The sequence below is a fragment of the Narcine bancroftii genome, chromosome 4 (assembly GCF_036971445.1).
Source record: "Narcine bancroftii isolate sNarBan1 chromosome 4, sNarBan1.hap1, whole genome shotgun sequence".
Lineage (NCBI taxonomy): Eukaryota > Metazoa > Chordata > Chondrichthyes > Torpediniformes > Narcinidae > Narcine > Narcine bancroftii.
Window position 1 is genome coordinate 278971557 of NC_091472.1, and position 27480 is coordinate 278999036.

The following is a 27480-nucleotide window of genomic DNA, read 5'->3' on the forward strand; positions in this document are numbered from 1 at the left end:
TCAGAAGATCAAGGGTAGTTGATGACTTTTCATAATCTTTCAAAGTGAGATTAGAAAGAACTCTTGCAGCTTCTAATTCTTACCTTCTAGTTGTTCGTTATCTGGTTTCCCTCTTAGATCAGACACAATGTATTCCTGCGCTAAAGTATGACTAGGAGAGGGGCGCTGTGGTACTGCAATTCCAAAAAACTGTGGTTCAACAAATTACTGTCAGTTTAAATTTCAAAGATTTTTCATTTAAGCTAAATAATCAGTCTTAATATTTTACTGAATTTAATAAGACTCCTATCAATTTTCAGGTGGAAGAGTAGTGTATGAAGCTGGATCCCTTGAAAACTACATTTTTTAAAAAAAAAGTGACCCCCTGCTCAACTAACAATATCATTGCTACAATATTATACGTAGATTTGTAATTCAATTAAGTGCAAAACTTGTATATGGATTAAATTATTACAATGAATTGAAACACCTCTGTGCTTCAGGAATCAATAAGAATATTCCCATTGGTTTGACGTTAATTTTGCAGTACACTATATTTGCAAAACAAATGAATAGGCAGCAAAATTCTCAAAGGGCCATTTCATTTTCCAATCTGACATTTTGCAGATCAAACTGGTTTATCAAAGTCTACAGATGCTGTGATTGTAGTAGAAACACTGGAATGATGGAAGGCTCACAGCATCCATAGGAGGTAAAGGTATATAACCAACATTTCAAGCCTGAGTCCTTCTTCAAAGTAGAAGTAAAAAAGCAGACAGGTGACTGAATTAAAAGGCTATGGAGAAGAAAAGTCAATGTTAATGCCATCCAGTTGGAGGGTGCCCAGACGAAATATGAGGTGTTGTTCCCTCAATTTGCGTGTGGTCTCAATCTGGCAGTGGACAAAATCATGGACAGATATGTGGCTTGAGAATGAGATGGGGGATTGAAATGGGTGGCCACTGGAGATCCATGCTATTGCAGCAGACAGCTGAGGTGCTCAACAAAGCAGTCTCTCAGTCTGCCTCTTGTCTCTCCAATGTAGAGAAGACCACAATGGGAGCAATGGATGCAGTAGATGATCTCTACTGATTCATGAGTGAAGTATTGCTTCACTTGGAAGGACTGTTTGGGACCCAAAATGGTAGGAGGGAGGAGGTGTGGGCACAAGTGTAGCACTTCCTGCAGTTACCGGGGAAGGCGCCAAGAAGGCGATTCGGGGGAAGGGAGGAGAGGACAAGGAAATTATGGAGGTAGCAGTCCCTGCAGAAGGCAGAGAGGGAAGGAGAGGGAAAAATGTGTCTAGTGGTGTGATCTCATAGTACGTGGATGAAATAGTGGAGGAAGAGATGTTAGATGCAAAGCTGGTGGGTGGTAGGTGAGTGAGCCAATATTAGTTTGTGTATAGGTGGAGATATGACAGTTTTCTCAAATGTCTATGAGTTTTGAACTCTAATTCATAAAGTATTCATACTAAGTCAGTGAATAATAAATTATTTCAAGAATATGGAAAGAAATGCAAGTGTATTTAGTTAAGTCTAAGAATTAGACTGACTGATCTCACTGATAGGGTCAGAGCAAGACACTCAACTTATTCCACCTATGTTCTGGATATATGTTGATTACAAAAATGTCCTTCATTTATATACCTCAGAACATCTCAAAGTATTTAACAGTCAATGAATAAATTTTGCTCTGTGGTCATCTGTCAAATGAAGGTGACATTATATAGCCCCACAGTCAGCTTCTAAAATGATAATGTCAGACGAGAAATCTCATCTGATTTCCTTCAGAATAATGGATGGAAATTTGTTTTTGTTATCACTTCTCAGCCCCTTTAACAGGCTGTTTAAAGCCTGTACGGGGCCATCAGGTTCATGACTGAGCTGTAGAATCCCAAGGAGAAGAGCCATGTCTCCGGTCCCCATCCTCATGGGTCGACGGCAGCAATGACATTGATGTCACTTGAGCATTCGATCAGGTAGAGAGATCCCAGTTCTCTGTATGCTCTTGATATGATTAGAAATATTGTTTCGGGGTGTGAGATAAATGGGTTATAAATAGTGGGAGGAATGGGAAGAGAGCAAGAGGAATTGTCAGCTGGTGCTGCTGGGAGAATTTTAAACGTTGATTATCCACTATGAGCAGTAGAATACGTAAACTATGGTGTATAGTTTTAGATCAACATGAACCTCCTCAAACTAGTAATCCATCAGATTCCTGAAAAATCAATGAACCAAAGATGCTGCTGTTTCTTTATAGTAATGTTGTAAGATGGTTTACATTATGAACGTTTACACTATGACACTGTCGCAAAAACACCGAATTTCATGACTTGTTCAAGACAATAAATTTTGATTCTGATTTGTGAAATTTAAAGCAGCTATTCTCAAGGAGAAATACATGGCCCCACTGGGGCCTACAGCACATGTAAAGGGGACACAGACTAAAATCATAAATTATTTGTATTTGTTTATGTAATCCATAGGGGAGAATTACAGAAGAAACTAACTAAACTTGCATCATCACAGCGAAGGGAGCCAAAACTTTGAGCAGAGTCCTAAGGGGGGCATAGTATACAAAAAGATGATTTAAAGTACTATCTTAATTTGCTTACTACACATGAAAAGAATTTTTGTGTGTCTTTTTTCCTTCCTATGACTGTAACCCATGTTGAAATAGCAAAGGCACTAATGGTAATACTATGTGGTATGATGAATGCTGCTGACCTGAGATTAGCAAGTCATCTAGAGCATTTTGAAGCCACTGCGACTTCCTGGAAGATCACACATCAGATCTAATAATGTACTGAAGGAGAAACTGTTGGTGTACCACAAAAATTTCACAGACCTTTGAACAACAGTACCCGGAGCTGAATGCACAGCAGTATAAGACTTCATATCAGTTGTACAGAACTTTGTATGAAAAAACCACAGTCTGTCCGAGTTGGTAGCAGACCACTGAGCATCGTCTCTATTGCGCCTCAGACCTGTACGCTTAGCCCCCTCCTTTTCACGTTATTGACCCACGACTGCATCACCAGATTCAGATCCAAAAGTATTATCAGTTTGCAGATGACACAATAGTAGATGACCTCATCATCAACAACAATGAGTCACACTATTGTTATGAGCCCAGAGGACTCCAAAACCCAGCAGCAATAGAAATTCACCAAGGCAATGGTTACTTAAACAAAAGTTGCTTTTAACTTACTTTAAACATAATAACAAGATTAATTTTAAAGTTATAACTTTTAATTCTAAGCGCGTGTATGTAATGTGTATATGTTCAGGAAAGTTCTCTGTTTCACTGTCCAATCATTCACTTCTCACTTCTCCAAGTTCAGGCTATGTACTGCTTGTCTGTTATGTCTGGTTGTACATCTGCATGTTTTGCACCGAGGACTGGAGAACACTGATTCTCAGGTTGTACTTGTACAACCAGATGACAATAAACTTGACTTGATTTGACTTGACTTGTCAGAACTTCCACTGACCATCAGATGATCGGAGCTTCTGCATAGATCATGGGAAATTAACTAGTGGAAGTTGTATGAAGGTCCACAAATGAATTTGAAGTGGCTACCACTTCAGTGCACGTTCCACAAAAATCCTTGGCCAAAATTGGAGCTGAATGCCACAGTGTTTGACATTTTAAGTAGATTTATTCAGGCCTGACAAACTTCCAAGCACATACCCTTGAGACTCAAGTTTAAAATGTGCATTCTTACATGTGTTCCCCAGCAAAAAAAAAGTTTACTACTGTTACATATCTTGTTGAATATCTCAAAACCAAATTATTGAACGCATGTATGACCTGACCATACTTCCATCTGGTCTTAGACCACTTTGCCTTGGCATGATCTGTGGTGGTTAGAGTGACACTGTCAGAGAGTTGACCTCTACATTAATCTCATTTACCCAAATATTTCACTGCCTTGTCCATTCAAGTCCCTGTCCAAATGTCTCTTTAGTCCACCAGTTCCTCTGAAAGTGAATTCCAAATATCAACCACTTTCTATCTGAGTCCCTGACTTCTAGGGATCAGGTATGAGTTCCTCTTATTTCAGCTGTGGACCAACCGTGCTTAGTGATTGACATGTTCAAATCCTGCCACAAAGTTACCTTCCTCAGTGTCTCGACGACTAGTTTCTAAGATCTCATCATCTTGCTTAGCTGCCACTGTTTGGCCAGGGAGGATATCAAGGCTATTTGACAGCATAGAATCAGAACTGTAGGATCATAAATAGCAGAGGGATAAAGGTTCAAAGGAAGTTCACAAGGATGATTCCAGGAATGAAGGGGTTATCATATGAGGAACCTTTGACAGCTGTATTTGTTGGAATATAGAAGAATGAGGGTGGATTTCATTGAAACATTTTGAATGTAGAAAGGCGTGGATAGAGTTGATATAGAAAGGTTGATTCCCATGGTGGGAGAGTCTAACACAATCCCAGGAGTGAACAGAGATGCACAGAAATATCTTGAACCAGAGGGTGCTGAATCTGTTGCCATAGGTGGCTGATGGGTTCTTTTTCAGTCAGGGCATCAAAGGTTATGGAGAAGAGGACAGGTAGTATGGATCAGCTCATGATTGAATGGGAGGACAGACTCAATTGGCTGAATAGCTTAGTTCTGCTCCTATGTCTTATGTATGGTCTTTGGTCTTGTACAGCAAGGGAATGTGTTGGTGTCATGCACTGTTCTTAAATAATGTATTGCAAAGTTTCCATAACTGCTCATGGGTATAACATAGAAGATGGATTGTGAATCTTATAGTTAATGTTAATGTATGTAAATATTAGGAGTTCTGATGTTTAGACATTATTGATTGATTGGTCAATGATTCTTTGGCTTGGCTTCGCGGATGAAGATTTATGGAGGGGGTAAATGATTAGGACTTTAGAAAAAAGATGTGTATTGGACACTTGGCTCAGCTGCTCAAATGTTATGTCAGTGGCATGACTTACTTTTTCATTGGTGCTTTATTTCAAATCTGTCACTTCATATGAGACCAGAAGGATTTTTTTTTGGGGGGGGGGGGTTTATGTAAACATGACATTTCTGCAATGCTCCATCTCAACAATGAAAGTATTCAACACTCTCACAGAAAATCTGACATGCCTGCTCTGGCATCTATCCCATTGTGACTCCCAAAAGTCTTCCAAAAACTTTGCAAAGCCTTTTACCAGAGGTTAAAATCAATAAGTAACTCCTTTTTAAGAGATGATTGAAACACCTCAGTTAGTGCTCCAACAGGTGACTCTGGATCAAGTGGATATACATTCATGTAATATACTGATAGTACTTTATTACTAAAGTTAACATTCATGGGTTGAAAATAGAGCATGTGTGGCATATCTTTTGCTTTGAGTTTTATTAAGCGTCTTATTTAGAATAGAATGTGCCAAGTAAAGCCTGTCCTCAGACCATTCCCACATAGTAGACAATTATTCAGTCTACTTTAAGGTTGTAGAATAGATAGCAATCAACAAGAGACAAAGATCATGACTGATAACAAGTCAGTCAAGGCAACAACAATAAAATTCCTTTAATACATTTAAAGAAGATGTAATCCCCAGATGTTAGAAAATTCTCAGTGTGGAACTAGATGGTTTGTGATTGTTATAAGTAGCATTTATCTTCAGAACTAAACTACAATAATGTAATATTGCAATAATTTAACCACCTCCATCACAATCTTCAAAAATTATAATATGCAAGTCCTCTGAAACAAGACTCACTCCCATCTTGTGAATAGACCTCTACTTCCATCTGATATCATTGTTCAATCTCTTCTTTAGCAACCCCTGCAATTATCTGTCTCTGTCTGTCTGTCTCTCTTTGCTACATATGTAATTTCACCTATGCTAGCTTAATTAAGCTTTCAACCCAAAATAGTGACTGCCCATTTCTATTCATGGATGCTGTCTGACATGAAGAGTGTCTCCTACAATTGTTTGCTTGTTCAAGATTGGAGCATCTGCACTTTTGTGTTTCTCAACAATCAGAATGGTTGTAGCTCATTGTGTGACATGTCTTGCTTCCTGCATCAATTCACACCCCAAATCTACCTGACATTCAAACAAGTGGAGCAACAAATTGTTGGAGGAACTCGGCAGATTGATAAATATTTGTGGAGGAAAAGGAATTGTTGATAAAGACTGTGTGTCAGGGCTGTGAGGGCAAGAGACGATAGCCAATATAAAGAGAAGCAGGGGAGATAGAGTCCAGTAGGGACTGATGAACAGGAAGGATGAAGGATGGTGGGCAAATAGGGCCAGGTGGATTACGGGGAGGGGTAGGGAGGGTTGGAATTTGGAGGAGGTTAGTGAGTGATAGGGAGGAGGCTGAAAATGAAAAGGCAGATGAGATAGGAGGGAATTGTGAAGGATGAGATATCTGCTGGAAGCTGAGAACTCAGAAGCCACAATTAGTGGAATCTGATAAGTTGGAAGATGAAAATGGGAAATATTATGGGATACAAAACTCCCATTCCTCCTCCCCCCCCCCCCCCCACCTTGGTGCATCTGCCCTGATGCAGGGTCTCAACTGGAAACATTGACAAATCCTTTCTTCCCCACAAGAGCTACTCAGCCCATTGACTTCCTCTAGCAGATTGCTTGTTCCTCTAGATTCCTGCATCCCTGTGTCCCTAAAGAGTGAGATGTGGCATAGCTTTTCATAATAAAAATACTATCACCTGGACAGGGCAGTTCAAACCCCACCCAACAAACATCTAAAGTACTTTGGCTGGCAGCTGAGTCACTCTCCCAAGGTTTGCCAATCATCAGAGCTTTCAAGTACTTTTAATGTTCATAAATATCCCTGGTATTCAGAAATATTTAGAAATTATCGAACATCATTTAATTTAAACTTCCAAAGATTATTAAAATTTAAAAAATTATAACAAAGTTATAAAGGCACTTAAATAAATGTAATTATTTTTAAACAAAGACATTTAAAATAATTAATACTGCCCAATAATTCACTGCCTCACATATACTGGGAAGCTCAGTCTCCAATTCCATATGGCTTGACAATTATTAAGAACATTGGACTTTGTATGATTTTACAGAAATCTCTTATGGCTGTTGATAAGATTTTTTAAAAATCACTCTGGTCTTACCCCTGGATTGTAAACCAGACCCACAATTTTCAGTGGCTCCCATCATCCCCTGTCTGACATAATCAGGGGGCAAAACACAGTGATGCCATTTGTGCGTCTTCCATCTGAAGTGAAAAGAAAAACAAAGTGATGATACTCCCTTCCAAATGATCATGTTAACTCAGTTTAAGATCAATTGATTTTACTCTCATCAGTGGCCTGTAAACAATTGTGTCTAACCTATTCAATGGCATTGATGAGGACAAGTGACCATAGGCTCAAGTCATGATAGGAAGGCTGGCAGAGAAGGGTTAATGACATCTGTGTTCGATACGCAAATTTGTTGGTGCTTTTGTTCGTGTCAGTTGCGATAAAAATCTTTGGATTTGTAGTTACCTTGGGTGAAATAATAGAACTAGGAAGATAGCTTCTTCCAGCAACCAGTGATTCAGTTTCCTCCCACTTCCCAAAAATAACCTGTTGGTAGATGAAGTGTTTGGAGGACTGCAAATGTTCATAAGGTGTCAGCAGATGCTGAGAGTAATTGTGATAAGATTATATGGCAAAGGATATTGAAGGGTGGGGCAGTTGTTCATGGGAAATGAAAACATTACAGAATGAATGTAAGATGAAGAGTACTGAATTCATGATATTAATCAGTTGATATATGGTCCAGGTATATACATCATAGATGTGTGGAGAACATGATATTTGGGTGTATGTTTGTATCTGAATTCAAATGAAAAAGGTTCAGAAAACAATGAAGGGAAAATCAGAACAAAATAAAATATAAGGCAAATGCACAGAATAATTAAGACTTGAGAAACAAGATCTAGAAAAAGGAAAGCCTACCAAAGAACAGACAGAAGTATTGTGCAGAGATGTTCATAACCAGTGTCGAGCTTCATTGATAATATGTGCCTCCTTATGTCTTTATTATGGAGAAATGTTATGAATCTCAATTCTGCAAATGTGAGTCTGTATCTATTGTCTGTAAAATCGAACTGGAAGACTGAAAGCACAGGTAAGAGGTGAGAAATAGTCGGAGTTGAAGTCAGAAAGGGCCATGCTATTGGAGGAACAAAAAGGATTCAGCAGGTAGGCACAGGTAAGGGCAGGTTTTTTTTTAATATATATTTTGTTCATCTAGTTATATACAATGAATGGCAGCCAAGGCATGGAAATGCTCCTTTTGCAAAATGTGGGTTGTCAGGGAAGCCACTGGTATCCCTGACAACTTCATATGCAAGAGTACATCCAGCTGCAGCTGCTGACAAGCCAAGTTAAGGAATAGGTCTGGATCATTCAGAAAGATGGGAAATACAGGGACAATATCACACCTAGGAGGCAGGAGGAGGGTAGACTGGTGACAGTCAGGAGAGAAAGGGAATAGGCAGGCAGTGCAGGGAACCCTGTGGTCATCCCCTTCAATAAGAAGTATACCATTTGGATAACATTGGGGGAGACCTACCAGGGACAAGCATGGAGATCAGGTCTCTGGCACAGAGTCCGGTCCTGTGGCTAAGAAGAGAAGGGAGGAGAAGAGGTGAACTGTAGTGAGGGGGACAGATGAGAGGTTTCTGTGGAAGACATCGAGTGTCCTGGATGGTTCATTGCCTCCCTGGTCCCAGGATCTGAGATATTTCAGATTGCGTTCATGGCATTCAAGGAGGGAGGGTGAGCAATCAGATGTTGTGGTCCACGTAGAGACCAATAATGTGGGAAGGAAAGGTGAAGAGGTCCTTCAAGGAAAGTTCAGGGAGTTAGGTGCTAGGTTAGAGGACAGGGTAGTGATCTCAGGATTGCTACCCTTGTCACATGCTAGTGAGATTAGAAATAGGAGGATGTCATCTTAACACATGGCTAAAATCATGGTTCAGGAGGGAGGGCTTCAGGTTTCTGGATCATTAGGCTTTCTTCCAGGGTGAGTTGGACCTGTTGCGATAGGACTGTTTGCATCTGAACTGGGTAGGGACTAATATCCTTGAGCTGCTCTGGAGGGTTTAAACTGGATTTGCATTGGGAGGGGAACCAGAATGCCAGAGCAGATAGAGGAGTGGTGGAGGGAAAAGATTATGTTAAAATTGTATGCACTGTTAGAAATCAAGGGGTTTAACATGGTGAAATGTTCTCAGATACATCTATTTCAATGCAAGGAATGTTGGAGTAAATGCAGACAAGCTTAGATTATGGACTAGCACGTGTAATTATGACTTTGTGGTCATTAGTGAAACTGGGTTGCAGGAGGGGTAGGACTGGCAGTTCAATGTTCTGGGCTTCTGCTGCTTCAGGTGTGATAGAACGGGGGGAGGGGGGCAGGGGATTGAAAGGGGAGGAGTTGCATTGCTCGTCAGGGAAAATATCACAGCTGTGCTCAGGCAGGACAGACCAGAGGGCTAGTCTACTGAGGGTATATGGATGGAGCTGAGGAACAGGACAGCTATGACGATACTCATGGGGTTGTATTATAGACTATCCAATAATCAGCGAGAATTGGAGGAACAAATCTTTAGAGAGATAGCAGACAGCTGCAGGAAACATAAGGTTATGATGGTAGGAGATTTTAATTTTTCACATATTGACTGGGACTCATTTACTCTAAAAGAGCTGAATGACTTGGAGTTTGTCAAACGTGTTCAGGAAAATTTTCTAAATCAATATTTAGAGGTAACAACTGGACAGAGTCCAATACTAGTTCTCCTATTAGGGAACGAGACAGGACAGCTGACAGAAGTGTGTGTATGGGGAACATTTTGGGTCCAATGATCATAATGCCATTATTTTCAAGTTAAATATGGAGAAGGATAGATTGAGTTTAAAATGGATAAAGGCCAAATTTGAGGAAATGAGAAAGGATCTAGAATGCGTGGACTGAGATAAATTGTTTACGGGCAAGAATGTGCGAAGTAAGTGGAGGACCTTCAAATGTGAAATTTTGAGAGTACAGCATTTGTATGCTCCTCTCAGATCAAAGGCAAGGTTAGAAGGCATAGGAACCTTGGTTTTTGAGGGATATTGGGGATCAGGTTTGGAAGAACAGAGAGTTATATAACAGATATAGGCAACATGGAGCAAATGAAATACTTGAGGAGTATAAAGAGAAATCTCAAGAAAGTATACAAGAAGACTGAAAGAAGTCATGAGGTTGCTTTGGCAGACAATGTGAAGGACAAACATTAAGGTTTCTAGATATTAAGGTACAAAATTGGTTCCCTTGAAAATCAGAGTGATTGGCTTTGTATGGGGCCAAAATAGATAGGAGAGATCTTAAAAAATGTTTTTCATCAGTATTCACTCAGGAAAAGGGCAGAGTCAGGGAAGTAAGGAAAACAGACAGTGAGGTCATGGAACACATACAGATTAAAGAGAAGTGCTTGCTGCCTTAAAGCAAATAACTGTGAATAAATCCCCAGGGCTTGACAAGATATTCATTTGGATGTTGAGGGAGACCAGGGTAGAAATTGCAGGGGTTCTGGCAGAAATATTTAAAATGTCCTGAGCTATGGGTGTGGTGCCAGAGGATTGGAGAGTAACTCATGTTGATCCGTTATTTAAAAAAGGCTACAAAAGTAACCCTGGGAATTATAGGCAGTGAGCCTGGTGTCAATAGAAGGTAAATTACTGGAAGATGCTCTAAGAGAATGGATATGCAATTATTTGGATAGCCATGGTCTGATTAGGGATAGTCAACATTGCATTGTGTGTGGTATCACAGGTGAATAGGGTTGTAAAGAGAGCTTTTGACATATTAGCCCTCATAAATCAAAGTATTGAGAACAGGAGTTGGGATGTCATGTTAAATTTGTATAAGACATTGGTGAGGCCAAAGATGGAGTATAGTGTGGTGTTTTGGTCACCTAACTACAGTAACGATACCAATAAGATTGAAAGAGTGCAGAGAAGATGTACTAGAATGTTGCCTGGACTTTAGGAACTGAGTTACAGGGAAAGGTTAAACAAGGTTATGACTTTATTCCCTAGAGAGTAGAAGAATTTGATGGAGGTATTTAAAATTATGAAGGGGATAGACAGAGGAAATGTAGACAGGCTTTTTCCAATGAGATACATAGAGTAATACAGCCCTTTGGCCCTCGATGTTGTGCTGATCTATATAATCTTTCCTAAAATAAAAGTACTGAACTCTCCCTACCCTGTAACCTTCTATTTTCTTTCATCCATGTGACTAAGTCTCTTTTTTCAATTTTTTAAAATAATTTCATTTAGCAAATGCTACATAGATAAATAAACATGAACAGAACAATAATTAAATTTATATACAGGTACACGATCCTTTATCCGGAACCCTTGGGGGATAGTGTGTTCCGAATTTTGGATTTTTCCAGATTTCGGAAAGCCAGATTTAAGCCAACCCAAATTGTGCTGCCGTATCCACTCCCACCCCCTTCCAGTCACTCTGCCGTCTCCCCCCACCCCCCCTCACCCACCCAACTCGCTCTACCGGTCTCCCCCCTTACCCACCCAACTCGCGCTGCCGCCTCTCTCCCCAATTGCCAGATTTTGGACCTTTCCGGATTTTAGATGTTCGGATAAAGGATTGTGTAGCTGTAATTGTATCAGTAATAATGCAACCTATGTTACATTTTTTTTTAAAGTACATGCAAAAAAATAAACTGGCTAATCTACAAATTCAAACCCCTACCTACAGAGGTGGTTGGAAAATTACATAGACTACTATCTGATAATGAAAAAAATAGACAATGTGGTCAAGAATCAAAAATTAGTTAAGATTACAAATTTGGGAAATAATTAAGGAAAGAACTCAAAGAAATAAAGTTTACATTCCTTACAGTAGTGGAACATCTAATTTTCTTCTAAAGACAACAAGTCATTATATCAGTCAGCCATTTAGAGTGAGTGGGAGGGACAGCAAATACTAATTTGATTAGTATGGCATTTCTGGCAATGAGGGAAGCAAAAGCTACTACATGGGATTGTGAAGAATTCTGTATCGGATCATTGGGCTCACATATTCCAAACAAGGCTCTAAAAGGATTAGAGACAAATTAATATTAAGAACTAAAGATAGTGTATGAACTATACCTTCCCAATAATTGAGAAGAGAAGGACATAACCAAAGCATATGATAAATGAGCCTTCTTCAGTTTTACATTTATCACATGTGATTTAACCTATCAGATTTTGGATTAGTGGGCACGATGTACAAATTTAAATTGTAATAGCAAGTGTCTAGACTCTAGCACAAAGAGGAGATGAATGAATACATCTCAAAATGGAATCCCATGTAGTCTCAGAAAATATTTGTTGGAAATCTTGTTCCTATAGTTTTTAATTCCATCCAGGGAATTATCCTTAGATCATAAAAGTAGTCCATACAGGTCAGATCCAGCCATTTATGGTCACGATGAAAATTCTGTTTTCCCCATAACATTAAATTCCAAGACCTGAAGAAGTCTCAAAGGTAACAAGTTCAAAAAATTCCCAACCTATAAATAATGAAAAAAAATGGAGTCTGGGTATATTAAATATAATGGACAGTTGTTTGAAAGAGCCAAGATTATGGTTGATAAAAAGGTTCAAGAAAGATCGGATGCCTAAGTTAGACCATTGATAAAAAACAATATTTTGAACTGAAGGAAGATAAAAAGAATTAAGAGAGGACCAACTAATAAGAATCTATGTTATGTTTCAGAGTCTCTTAAGTGCTCCCATTGTTTCAGCCTCCACCACTATCCCCGACAAGGCAATTCACTGTGTAAAAAAAAACTTACCCCTGATGTTTCCCCTAATCTTTCTTCCCTTAGTTTTGTACACATCCTCTGGTGTTTGGTGATCCTGCCCTGGGAAACAGGTGCTGGCTGTCCACCCCATCTATGTCTCTCATAATTTTGTGGACCTCTATCAAGTCTTTCATCTTTCTATGCTCCAAAGTGAAAAGTCCCTGCTCTGCTAACCTTGCCTCATAAGACTTATTTCCCAGTCCAGGCAACATCCTAGTAAACCTCCTCTGCACTTTCTCCATAGCTTCCACATCCTCCCAATAATGAGGTGACCCAGAACTGAACACAATACTCTAACTGTGCTCGCATCAGAGATTTGTAGAGTAGCAACATAACCTCTCTACTCTTGAATTCAATCTCCCTATTAATGAAGCCCAATATCCCATAGGTCTTCTTAACTATCTTAACAACCTGTGTAGTGACTTTGTGGGATGTATGGATTTGCACCCCAAGGTCCAACTATTCATCCACACTCTTAAGTAACCATCCATTAACTATGTTCTCAGATGTCTGGGTTGTCCTTCCAAAATGCATCACCTCACACTTATGTGGATTGAATTCCATCTGCCACTGTTCTGCCCAATTCTGCATCCTGTCCATATCCTCTTGTAACCTTCAACAGTCCTCAGCTCCATCCACAACTCCTCCAACCTTCAAGTCATCCACAAACTTACTGACCTATCCATCCACCTCTTCATCCAGATCATTTATAAAAATCACAAAAAGAAGAGGTCCCAGAACAGATCCTTACGGCACTCCACTAATCATCGACCTCCAGGCAGAATGCTTTCCTTCCTCTACTATTCTCTGCTTTTTTATACACACAAGCCAAAATTCCACTGATCCCATGCCTCGTGACATTCTGGATGTGTCTCCCAAGGGGGTCCTTGTCAAGCATCTTGCTAAAATCCATGTAGACCACATCTACCACCCTATGCCCATCAAGTTATTTTGTTATCTCATCAAAATGCTCAATTAGACATGTGAGGCATGATCTTCCCTTCTCAAAGTCATGTTGACTATCCTTGAGTAGACTGTACTTCTCCAAATGCTCATAGATCCTATCCTTAAGAATCTTCTCCATTAGTTTGCACACCACTGACCTAAGACTCACCAGTCTATAATTTTCAGGATTCTCTCCATTATCTTTTTTAAACAAGGGGACAACATTTGCCATTCTCCAATCCTTCGGCATCTCCCCTGCAACTAAAGAGAATTCAAAGATCATAGCTAGCTATCTCTTTCCTCACTTCCCACAGCAGCCTGGGGTATATCACATCCGATCCCCAAGACTTATCAATCTTGACATTTTTTAAGAAGATCCAACACTTCCTGGGGTAGGTGAGATACAAACCAGAGGACATGGTTTAAGAGTAAAAGAGGAAAAGCTTAGGGGAACATGAGAGGGAAGACAGAGTGGTGGAGGTGTGGAACAAGCTTCCATCTGAAAATGATGAATGCGGGCCTAGTTTTAACATTTAAGAGGAATTTTGTCAGGTACATGGATGGGAGAGGTATGGAGGGCTATGGACTGGGTGCAGGACAGTAGGACTAGGCAAAAAAGGTTCAGCACAGACTAGAAGGACCGAAGAGGCCTGTTTCTGTGCTGTAATGTTCTATGGTTCTAAGGTTCTATCAGTGGTGGAGTGACACATCTGATTGATGTCATCGTGTACACACATAACTAGTTTAGTGCCATTTTTAAATAAAATTTACAACTATTTACAAACTTTGCTGAAGATACAAAGATCATACAAAGAGCTTGTGACTGTGCAAGAAGTTGGCAGATAGACTCTATTATAGAAAACTATGGGATTATCTACTTTGGAAGAAAGAAATTAATTAGTAAGGCTAATGAAATGGTGGCCTTTCTTGCAAGGGGTAGGGAAACATTGATGACATTTTACAGTGCTGTTGAATGCTGTCCATAGTTTTGTGCTCCATATTTAAAGAACAATATCCTTGCATTGAAGTCAACATAGAGAAAGTTCTCTAGATTGATTCTTGGGTTGAAGAAGTTGATGTGTGGAGACAGATTAAGCAGGTTAAGCTTAACTTACTGCTAAGTTTAAATTATTTTCTCACATTGTACCTGGTATAGTGAGAAGAGTTCTTGTGCAAACAGTCTTAAAGATCTGATATTCATATAGACATATAAAGTAGAACAGCTCAATTTACATAATTTAGTGTAAAAATGGAAAAATCAATAAGTATAAAGCAAGATCAGTACGATATATTTATTGTGGAGGTCGTTCAGGACCCTAATAGTATTCATGGCTTTAAGTCTGTGGTGCATGATTTCACACACTTGGGCCTTTTCCCCAATGAGAGGAGGGAGGTGTCTGGTGTGTGATAGGCACTTTAGTATGTTAGCTGTTTTGTTCTAGGTGACAGGAAATGTGGAAGGAGTCACGAAAGGGAAGGAAGTTTGTTCAGTGTTCTTAGCTGCGTTCACTATCTTCTGCAGCTTCTCCTGAGTTTAGAAGAAGGAGAAATGATCTATTGAAACATATACAAGGTGGATACAGAGAGGATGGTCCTCCTAGAGAGAGCATCTTGGACTAGGTTGTATAATTTTAGAATAAATTGGAGGTGGGGAAGTACTTATTCTCTCAGAATGTTGTGATTCTTTGGAATTCTTTCACCCAGGAATATGAGCAAGCCAAGGATTGAAAAACATTGAAACTGCAAGAGAGTCAAGGGATATGCGGAGAGAGTGGTAAAGTGATTCAGATACCCAGACTGGATTAGCAGAACAGGACTAAAGGGCCAAATGTCCTCTTCCTACTTTTGTTCCTTACATTTTTATGGCTTTAAGATTTCCACAGCATAAACTTGTGGAAGTGTCAGTAAACTTTCTCAGCATTGTAATTTTCAATTCTGTTCTAACACTATGAATTCAACATCCTTCAGTCATTTTTTTCAGATACTGAGAACAGCTGCAATTGAATAAAAAGTAAATTCAGTTTTTTGACTTCAGCTATTTTTACCTATAATTTGGACAAACAGAGAGAGCTTCACATTCTCTTTCTTCATACAGAGTATCTGGACACTCTTGCCCTCCATTGGCAGGATTCTGGATAATAATTCTGTAGCGCGACTGTTTGCTGTCAGAAGAATTGCCTGAAAAAAAAGTATTGAAAAAAAAATAGTTGTATGATTGTTCCTGATGAAGCTGAGAATTGAAGGAAAATAGAAACATTATGCTACAATTTTAAAGCGACATACTTTAGTAATACTTTCTATCATACAACTCTTCATCCCCTTCCCCATATTTTTCCCACTATCTGCTCCATATATATGGAGAGACATAGAAAAACATCCTTGTACAAAATGTTGGAGAGTCAATATATAGTAAAACCCCTGGTATCTGGCACCAATGGTAAATGTCAGATAAATGTATTTTCCAGTTGCTTGAGACTTTCTCTTTCAATGCCTAATACACCTGCATTAAGAATAAACAGTTTAAAAGATAAAAGACAGAAATACTCTACTGTGATCAAACTTCACTTGCATAAATATATAATCCTTCAAGCATTTTAATTTATTTTCAGTCCCATTCTTTGAAAACATTTAACCATCATGACATCTGCAGGTTCCACCCCCTCTACGGAGCTGCCCGAAAGATGAACAATCTCATTATAGATAATTACCTCCCCACCCCACCCCCATTCCCCCAAGTTTACAGATAAAGCCTCAGACCGGGGTGAATCTTACAAAACAAGGATAAGAGAGTCACCCCAACGGTGAGAAGCATCAACCAGTTCTTCATCTTGAGTGATGCCATTGCTGTATCACACAACGTTATTCAAACAGCTGCTACAAGCAAAGCACAATCAGTTGCTTGAGGCTGCCCCTTGCTTGAATTCCAGATATGAGGGGTTTTACTGTAAAACTTTGATGTCGCCACTTCTGTACAATGAAAACAGCGTGCATTATCTATAGGACAACATTATTTGAGTTTGCTAGTCTCCATTGGCAAGCAGGCATTTCCCAGCTTCCCAACCATTTTTTATTGATAGAACTCAGTATGGATGGGGGACAAAAATCACACAAATCCCATCAGAGCAGGTTGCTTCCAAATGCCTTTGGTATGCAAAAATGTTATGCTACACCACTGATGCATCACAGAATTTTAAATGATGTGATACATGTGTCATAATGTGATGTGTTGTGTACAATAATTGTTGCTTTAATGCTAACACTCGTGTCATGAGACGAGTTGCAGCAGTACTATGTTACAGAGGCAGGTTTATGTGAATGGAAGCTACAATAAGAATGCCTACTGAGACTGTCATTGTAGCTTTCTGTAATGAAGTACCACTGATATTACTTAGAACCTCTGACTATTTTTCAGAATCTTTAATGAGAGAGTTACTGAGATGTGGTACCAGATGTGGTGGTGAGTGGAATTATAATATTGTCCCACATGCCTGGATCAGTCATTATCCTTCCCAAATGGGATAACACATAAAAGGGCTGACAGGCAGAAAACTTTGTGATTCATTGTGATGACTGCCCAAGAAAACTCTAGAGCTGTGTGGTTCTCTGGTTTTCCAGGCAGGTGGAAAGAGAGGGAAGAGGTGGAGAGCTGGAGAAAAGACAGAAGTATAGGAAAGAGAGGGAGAACAGACAGTGGGTAAGCAGAAACCTTTTGTGAATGGAGAGGGAAGGGGTTGGAAAACTGGAGGTAAGTTTCTATTACCTCCTGCCTGTGGGACTGTACTCTTTCCCACTGCCCCTTCCCCCATTATTTTGTTTGGTCACCTGCCTGATGAAGGGCTCAAGCCCAAAATGTTAGTTATGCATCTTTATCTTTGCTAATATGAAGTACACTGTTTGACCTGCAGAGTTACTCCAGGATTGTGTTTTACAGTGATGACTCCATGGCAAATAAACCAGAGATTTTTAAGATTCAAGATTAATTTATTGTCACAAAATAAAAACTACATTATTACAAGAAATTACCTTTTGACTGCTGCAAGGCAGACAGATGGGCAATTGGCAGAATTTGCCTGAAGCACCTCTTACAGTCAGAGAAATGGAAGCAAAAGTGAATTCCCCCCAGAATCACCGGAGTGTCTGTGGATTTGCCTCCACCAGTCACATTGAGTTCAGTCCAAACCATCGGCAACCCAAGCTCCAGATCTGAACTTCCGACATGATTAGAAACCCTTCAGCACTCTCTCACATTTCAGTTCCGATACATAGTACCCATTCAGCCAGTCTCGAGCCAGACTCCAGCAGTCCACCGCCTGGTGTGAGTCTCTTGACCGCAGTCTCCAGCAGCCTACAGCCTGCATGGGGTATTCTCCTCAGGTTATTAACAGTCCTCCATCCGTGTGTCCCTCAGACGTCCTATGTATCATCTCCTCTGCTTCTCCTTCTCAGACAGGGGGTTATAAAAGCAGCTTCTATCCTCCGACTCATGATGGAATGAAATCTGGTGCCTGTGATGTCACAGGTGAGTTAACAACCCTCTTGAGTTTATTCTTGTCCTGAGAGTTACACCTTCATACCAGGTAGTGATCCAACCAGCCAGAATGCTCTCCATGGTACACCTGTAGAAGTTTACGAGAGTCTTCGGAGACATACCAAATCTCCTCAGACATCTCACAAAGTATAGCCGCTGATGAGCCTTCTTTATGATTACATCAATGTGGAGGCTCCAGGACAGATCCTCGGAGATGTTAACACACAGGAATTTGAAGTTCTTGACCCTCGCCTCGATGAGGACTGGGTCATGATCCCTGACTTCCTCCTAAAGTCCACAATCATCATTTTGGATTTGCTGAAATTGAGTGCAAGGTTGTTGTCGTTACACCATTCAACGAGCTGATCTATGTCCCTCTTGAACGCTTCCTCATTGCCGTTTTTGATTCTGCCAACAACTGTGGTGTTATCAGCAAACTTGTAGAAAGCATTGGAATTGTGCCTGGGTGTATGTTGAGTAGAGCAATGGGTAAGCAGGCATCCTTGGGGTGTGCATGTGTTTATAAACAGTGAGGAGGAGACATTATTTCCAATTCGTACTGACTCTTGTCTTCCTATGAGAATGTCAAGGATCCATTTGTAGAGGGGGATACAGAGGCCTAGTTTGTAGCTTCTTGACCAGCACTGAGGGAATAAAAATCAAGTCCATAAAAAGAAAAATATATATTGCTGATATTTTGGGCCTGGGCCTGGGCCTGGGCCCTTCTTCAAGGAAAAAGCAGAAGAAGGAAATCTCAGAAAGTCTCAGAATTCAGTCAATGCTGGCTGGATGGTCAAAAGGTTTAGCAAAGTTATAGTGGATCGAATAGCCTGTATTTGTGCTGACTCTAAAGCACAGAAATTGTTTGAATGTTTAATTTTTCTTCCTAATTTTCTTTATTGAAGTCAAACTGTATTATTATTTTTTTTAAATGGCAGGACTGCCAGAGCTGTTATAATGGCAACACTTTCACTGCGGTAGTGGAGATAGTAGGGTCCAGCTGTCTGGTTCTATTGTCAATCCTCTGTAGAAGGAGCCGACGGCATTTTTAATTAAAATTTTGCAACTGCAGAGTCAATCCCCAAGATGTCAGCACCAGTGCTGGGCAGCAGCCATGTGGGGTTGGAGTCAGGGGGAAGGGGGCAGTGGACCAGAAACAGAGAGAGTATCCACACTTGAGAAGGAGAAGCACAGAAGATGACTGTATAGGACAGTGACCAGAGCAGCAGACCAGTAAGGGGTTCTGAGGCTGAAGGACCCACACGGACTTTGACTTGCAGCTGAACATTCTACATAAGGCTGCAGGAGATTAGATCATGAGAACCAAGTAGCAGAAGTGGATTCAAGAGGATGATGAAAGCAAGAAGGGCTCCCACAGGGTCTCGGGCACTGAAGGTTTTCTGATTGTATCGTTTTTGACCTGGAGCTCAAATTGCCAATGAATCGAACAGACTTTGTGGCTGCAGAGGCTGTGGGACTGCTGGAAGTGAATGCATGGACACTCAGTTTCTCTGAAAGGACTCATTTTTGCTTCTTATTCTTTTACTATAAGGGACACTACAACACAGAAATAGGCCCTTTCAGCCCTTCTAGTCTGTACCAACCATTTTTTTGTCTAGTCCCACTGACCTGCACCCAGTCCGTAGGCCTCCATACCGCCCCATCTACGTGCATGTTCAAATTCTTCTTAAATATTAAAATTGAGCCCGCATTCACCACCTCAGCTGGCAGCTTGTTCCACACTCCACCACTCTGTGTGGAGAAGTTTCCCCCCCTATGTTCCCCATAAAGTAAAATGTTTCCCTTTTACTCTTAACACATGTCCTCTGGTTTGTGTCTTTTCTACCCTCAGTGGAAAAAGACTATCTACATTTACTCTGTCTAACCCCCTCACAATTTTAAATACCTCTATCAAATCTCCCTTCATTTTTTTGCATTCCTTAAGTCACAGTAACATCCCAGTAAATCTTCTCTGCACTCTTTCTATCTTATTAATATCTTTCCTGTAGCTAGGTGACCAGAACTGCACACAATATTCTAAATTTGGCCTCATCAATGTCTTAGACAAGTTTATCATAACATCCCAGCTCCTATACTCTTAAATTTATGAAGGCCAATGTGCCAAAAGCTCTCTTAATATACCTATCTACTTGTGACACCGCTTTCAGGGAATCATGTATCTGTATTCTCAGATCCCTCTGTTCTACTGCATTCCTCAGTGCCCGACCATGTCTGTCCTCTCAAATTGCAGCACCTCGCACGTGTTTGCATTAAATTCTATGTGCCATTTTTCAGCCCATTTTTCAAGCTTGTCCAGATCCCTCTGCAAGCTTTGAAAACCTTTGCTGTCCACAATGTCTCCTATCTTAGTGTCATCTGTAAATTTGTTGATCCAATTAACCACATTATCATCCAGATCATTGATATAGAAGACAAACAACAATGGACACAGTACTGATCCTTGAGGTACACCTCGAGTCACAGGCCTCCAGTCAGAGAGGCAATGATCTACCATCACTCTCTGTCTTCTTTCATAAAGCCAATGTTGAATTCAGAATACCGAGCAACTGAACCTTCCAGACTAACCTCCCATGTGGGACCATATGAAAGTCCTGATGAAAGTCAATATAGACAACATCCACAGACTTTCCTTCATCAACTTTCATGAAAATCTCCTCAAAAAACTTTACAAGATTTGTTAAACACTATCTACCATGCACAAAGCCACACTGACTATCCCTAATCAGTCCCTAACTATTCAAATACTTGTACATCCAATCTCTTGTAACAACTATTAACTTACCGACAACTGATGTCAGGCTCACCAGCCTATAATTCCTGGTTTATAGTTGAAGCTTTTATTTAAAGCAACAGAACAATATGAGCTACCCTCCAATCCTCTAGCATCTCACCAGTGGCTAAGGACTTTTTAAATACATCTGCCAGGGCCAATGCAATTTCTGCACGAGCCTTCTTCAAAGACCGAGGAAATACCTTGTCAGGTCCTGGGGATTTACCACCTTTATTCATTTTAAGTCAGCAAGATCCTCCTCCTCTTTAATCTGTTAGATTCCATGATCTTACTGCTTGTTTGCCTCACTTCACTTGTCTCTGCACCTGTTTCCTGAGTAAATACAGATTGCAAAAAATATTACTATTTCCATCCATTCATTCTGGCTCCATACATAGGCAACCACTATGATTTTCAAGAAGACCAGTTTTGTCCTTTACTTTTTCTCTTAATATACCTGTAAAAGCCATTGGGATCTTCCTTAATCTTGTCTGCCAAAGCAACTGCATGTCTTCTTTTAGCCCTCCTGATATCCCTCTGAAGTATTTTTCCTACATTTTTGCATTTTGCCCCAGTTCTCAAGGCAACTTTGAGAGATTATGGTCCTTCTGTTCTTCCACACTGTTAAGTATCCTACCATTAACCATTGTTACCATCCCAGAGGACCCCAAATCCCAGAAGCAATAGATATTCACCAAGACAAATAGTTACTTAAACAAAAGTGGCTTTTAATTATATTTAAACATGAAAACAGAATCACACTTTAACTTATCACTATGGACCTAACTAACTTAACTTGATCTTCTTCTAATTCTAAGTGCACGTGTATGTACTGTGTGTGTAAGTTCAGAAAAGCTCTTTGATTCACAGTTCAATCTCACTTCTCATTCCTCACAGTTCAATCTCACTTCTCATTCCTCCAAGTTCACTGGCTGCAGGCAATTCTTATACAGTGCACAGAATTTAACATTTATAAAATTCACCAGGCTTTGATGCTTGAAAGGTAAATGGTTCTTGTTGGTTTTCAGAGAGAGATTTAGTGTTCCAGGACACCCACACTAACTCCTTTTTTCAATCAGCCACTACAGTGTCTTGCTGATGAAACTTGCCTGCTCAGGGTTTTCCAGATTATAACCTCTTTCTTTCAGGTCACCACAGAGTTCTTTTTTGTTTCTCTTATTTTAAGTGAAACATTAGACAGCCAGTCCTCTCTTCTTGCATGAACCACAATGGCTTTGACCAGGCTGAATTAAGCATTCACAACCTGTCTTCCAAAATGGGGTTTTCCACAAGCTTGCCAGCTTGTCCTGTTCCAGTCCCAGTTGCTGCTGCTGACTGTAAAACTGCAGAACTGATCTCTCTCTCTCTCTCTCTCTCAGAGAAAGCCTGTTTGACTCTCTCTGCTTGCAAGACCACATGAACCTCTTAGAACAGCAAGTTCCACTGCAGACAATCTGCAGCTCTGACAAGCTCTTTCCTCTGTTGCCTTTTTGTAAACAACAATCCATTAATGAAGTCTCTTGGGCACTCGCCAAAGCTTCAGCAAAGACTGATGGCCCCGACATGTCGAGCATGGGGAAGAACTCCAGTATTTTAAATAAAATCTATTTTAAAGTTTTTGTATGTGACCTACACTAACAACCCCTGCCCCAATTTATGTCCCAAAAACATATCTATATTTTCAAATCATGTACTCTGTTTTCAAGTTTGACCTTCCAACACCTCATTCGCTCCTTGTGGCCTACACCTGTCTTCTTCTTACTAGATCCCCAATATCCCTTGAAAACCAAGATTCCTTATGTCAGTTAACTTTCCCTTTTATCCTCATTGGAACATACAAACTCTGTACCCTCAAAATGTCACCTTTGAAGGCCTTTCATTTACTGCTCTGTAAATCGAACATCTTCTCAAGAATATCATTGCCAAAAAAAAGAGCGTAATACATTATAGCACAGTATAGGCCTTCAGCCCATGATGCTGTGCTGACCTATACATTATACCTCCCAAAGAAAACTAAACCCTCCCTACCTCATAACCTTCTATTTTTCTTTCATCCATGTGCCTGGTTAAGAGTCTCTAAAATCCCCCTATTAATCTAGTCTCTACTATCACCCCAGGAAATGCATTCCAGATACCTACAAATTTCTGTGAAATTCCCTGATATCTCCCCTAAACTCGACTCCATCCACTTTGCACAGATGTGCTCTGCTGAATGCTATGCCTACCTTGAAAGAAAGATGCTGTATGTCAAACTTCTCTATGCCTCTTATAATCTTGTAGACATCTATTAAATCACCTCGCATCTTTCTTTGCTCCAAAGAGAAAAGGCCTAACCTTGCCTCATAAGACATATTTTCCAAACCAGACAACATCCTGGTAAATCTCCTCTGTACCCTCTCCATTGCTTCTGCATCCTTGCTCTAATGAGGTGACCAGAATTGAACACAATATTCTAAGTGTGGTCTCACCAGAGATTTATAGAGCTGTAATGTTACCTCACAACTCCTGAACTTAATCCCTCAACAATAACATAGACATTCTTAACTATCCTATTAACCTGTATGGCAACCTTGAGATCTATGGATATGGACCCAAAGTCCCTCTGTTCTTCCATACTGTTAAGTATCCTACCATTAACCATGTTCTCTGTCTTCAAGTTTTACCTTCCAAAATGCATCACCTCACATTTATCCATCTGCTTCTTTTCTGCCCAACTCTGCATCCTGTCTATACCCTGTCAACCTATGACAACATTCAACACTAAACACAATACCATACCTCCAACCTTTGTATCATCTGCAAACTTACTGATCCATCCATCTACTCCTTCATCCAGGTCATTTATAAAAATCACAAAGAGCAGGGGTTCCAGAATTGATACCTGCAGAACTCTTCTTGTCACTGACCTCCAGCCCAAGTATTTTCTGTCCACTACCACTCTTTGCTTATTACAGGAAAGCCAATTCTGAATCCACACAACTAAGGTTCCATGGATCCCATGCCTCATGTCTTTCTGAACACATCTCTCATGGGGGGACCTTGTCAAATGCCTCAGTAAAATCCATATATAACTCATCTAATGCCCTACCTTCATTGGTTTCTTTTGTTACCTCTTCAAAAAACTCAATTAGGTTTGTGAGGCACAACATTCTCCTCACAAAGCCATGCTGACTGTTACCTAGAAGACTGTACTTTTCCAAATGTTCGTAAATCCTGTCCTTAAGAATCCTCTCCAATAATTTGCCAACCACTGATATAAGACTCACTGGTCTATATTTCCCAGGATTCTCCCTATTTCCTTTTTTAAACAAAGGGACCATATTTAGCATTCTCCAATCCTCTGGGATCTTCCCTGTAGCCAAGGAGGATGCAAAGATCATTGCCAACATCACTGCAATCTCTTCTCTCCATGCCCATAGCAATCTGAAATAAATCTTGTCCAGTCCTGGGGATTTATCAATCCTAATGTTTTTAAGAAGATCCAGGACTTCCTCTTTCTTAATGTCAACAAGGTTCAACACATAAATTTGTTCTATTCTGACCTTACCTTGACCAATACCCTTTTATCTGATGAACACTGTCATTTAGGACCTCCCTAAACTCTTCCTCTTCCAGGAACATGTTGCCTCCTTTATCCTTAAGTGGCCCTACCTTCACTCTCATCATCCTTCTGCTCTTCATGCAAACATAGAATTCTTTAGGGTTTTCCTGATTCTTACTTTCCAAGACCTTATCATGTTCCCTTCTAGCTCTCCTAAGTCCTTTCTTAAGTTCCTTCCTGGCTACCATATAATTCTCATGAGCCCTTCCTGTTTTTTGATTCCTAAATCTAATGTATGTTTCCTTCTTGTATAATTAACAGCCTCACCTCTTTTCAACCACAGTTCCCTTTTCCTACCATCTTTTTCCTGTCTCTGTGGGAAAACCTATCCAGAACCCCATGCAAGTCATCCCTAAACATTTTCCACATTATTTCCACACTTTCTCCCGAGAACATCTGAACAACTTTGCCCAATCCATGTATTCTAGGTCCTTTCTTGTTTTCTCAGAATTGCCCTTTCTCTAATTTAGAATCTCATCTTGAGTTCCAGACATATCTTCATTCATAATTATCTTGAAACTAATGGCATTTTGATCACTGGATCCAAAGTGTTCCTCTACATTTAATTCTGTCACCTGTCCTGTCTCATTCCTTGTTAGGAGATCCAATATTGCACTCTCTCCAATTGGTATCTCGGTATATTGATTCAGAAAACTTTCCTGAACATATTTGACAAGCTCAAAGCCATTCAAACTCTTTTACAGTATGGGAGTCCCAGTCAATTTGTGGAAAGTTAAAATAACCTACTATCACAAATGTATGTTTCCTTCAGCTGTCAGCTATATCCCTGCAGATTTGCTTCTCCAATTCTCACTTGACAATTGAGTGGTCCCTAATACAACCCTATTACCATGGTCATAACTTCCCCATTCCTCACATCCACGCATTTGGCCTCAGTAAATGAGCCCATGTAATATTACAGAGCATGAAATTGCCTTCTGCCTGCTATAAGGTAGAAAAAGAGTCGCCATTATCGTCGCCAGGTGCCCCTTAAAGTTAGAGAGAAGGAAAAGCAAAAGAGAGTCCCTTCAGTCACTGACTGTCCATGATATCATTTCCAGTGCTCCTGCACCCTATGCAGCTGCACAGGCTCTGATTTGATCCATCGACAACTCGAGTTCCAGATCCCAACCTCTGGCATGCTAAGGAAGCCCTATGGGAACCCTTTTCAAAATTTAACAAATATTTTTAGATTATATCATTCCACTCTAGAAATTGAAACGGTCATCTCACCCTGATATTATCAAGTTCAGGGTCTGCTTCTCCAATTTCCAGCTACACATCAATAAAAAATTATTGCACCGACCATTACCCACGAACCTCGAGACCCCTCTACTCGCAAAAATGTAAAGAAAATCTTTTGTTTTTCATTTCAACCATTGTTAACATTTAAGAATATGGTAACAATGATCCAAGCTCCAACAACTGGTTCCCAGGAGACAGTCTCCAATAACCCACAATCTATGAGGGTCCTTCAACTGTTAGTCATTTGCAGCCCACAGCCTGTGCAGCTCTGTCAGCTGTTGAATCCCTCCCTGGTGTGTCACCATGGTGACCACCCTGTAGGGATATCTCCTTATCAATGGGGTGTGTTCTCCCCATTTCTGGTGCTCTGTGCTGGTCTGTTTCTCCCCAGAGTCTGCAACCTCTGCTGAGCACAGGCAGTCTCATCTCAGGTGCAGTTGCAGGGTTTTACTTACAAGCACCTTCAGCTTCTTTAACAGGCCGTTTGAAACCTCTATGGAGCCACCAGCCACTGTGCTATTGAACCCTTCGAGTATCTCTGTGTCTTCGCCCCCTGCTCTTCCCAGGTCCGCACCTGCAGCAGTGCTGCCATTAGGGGTAATTTTTGAGGACAGCTGTGATATTTTCTCTGACGAGCAAAACAACTACTCCCCTTTAATCTCTCTGCTCTATCACATCTGTATCAATTGAGCCCCAGAACACTGAGCTGCCAGTCTGGCCCCTCCTGCAAACAAGTTTCACAAATAGCCACAATGTCATCATTCCAGCTCAAAGCTCGTCTGCCTTACCTCTTACGTTAAAATGGATGTACCTGTGAATATTTCCACCATGCACAACCCCCTTAATTTCTGTCTTCATATTCAGTCTTAAAATCCTCTTTTACCTCCTCCAGACCCACTATCTGCTCTGGCACTATGGTTCCTGACCCCCCAGAACACACCCCAGAAGTAAAACACAAAAATCTCCAGACACTGTCGTGAAAGTAAAATCACGATGCCGGAGAAACTCAGCAGGTCAAACAGTGTCCTTTATATAGCAAAGGTAAAGATACATCACTGACATTTCAGGCTTGAGCCCTTCATCACTGTTTGACTCGCTGAGTTTCTCCAGCACTGTGTTTTTCAACCCTCCAGAGCAGCACAAGCAAACCTTCCTGCAAGGATATTAGTCCCCTACCAGTTCAGATTCAAACCATCCTGCTGATGTAGGTCCAACCTTCCCTGGAAGGGAGCCCAATGATCCAGAAGTATGCAGCCCTCCCTCCTGCACCAATTCTTTAGCCAAGTGTTAAGCCGAATTACTCTCCTATTTCAAACTTCACTAGCATGTGGCACAGGTATCAATCCTCAGATCACAAACCTGGGTGGTTGTGTCCTTCAACTTCATACCTAACTCCCTGAATTCTCTCCAGGACCTCATCGCTCTTCCTAGCCACGTAATTCCTATCCTATTCCCACATAGACTCTGACATCTGGCTGCTCAATAATGGATTGATGTTTGGTCTTTCAGAGATAAAGATCTTGCT

General features: G+C 40.5%; 2 protein-coding genes across 5 annotated transcripts in view; one reads left to right on the forward strand and one right to left on the reverse strand.

The window, feature by feature from the left end:
• thsd7ba (thrombospondin, type I, domain containing 7Ba) overlaps positions 1-27480 on the reverse strand; it is a 1034072-nt gene that overhangs the window by 303720 nt on the left and 702872 nt on the right. For 3 of the 4 annotated variants that reach the window (XM_069935128.1, XM_069935129.1, XM_069935131.1), the window contains 3 exons: positions 15836-15968; positions 7108-7211; positions 84-173 (listed from right to left, as the gene is read on the reverse strand). In XM_069935128.1, coding sequence (XP_069791229.1) covers positions 84-173; positions 7108-7211; positions 15836-15968 — 327 coding nt within the window. The remainder of the gene's footprint in view (positions 1-83; positions 174-7107; positions 7212-15835; positions 15969-27480) is intronic. The other variant, XM_069935130.1, reaches the window with a different exon arrangement.
• The window catches only part of LOC138762006 (uncharacterized), a 38966-nt gene continuing 28549 nt past the window's right edge, over positions 17064-27480 (forward strand). Inside the window, exons 1-2 of the mRNA XM_069935133.1 lie at positions 17064-17247; positions 17406-17484. Coding sequence (XP_069791234.1) covers positions 17106-17247; positions 17406-17484 — 221 coding nt within the window. The 5' untranslated portion in view covers positions 17064-17105. The remainder of the gene's footprint in view (positions 17248-17405; positions 17485-27480) is intronic.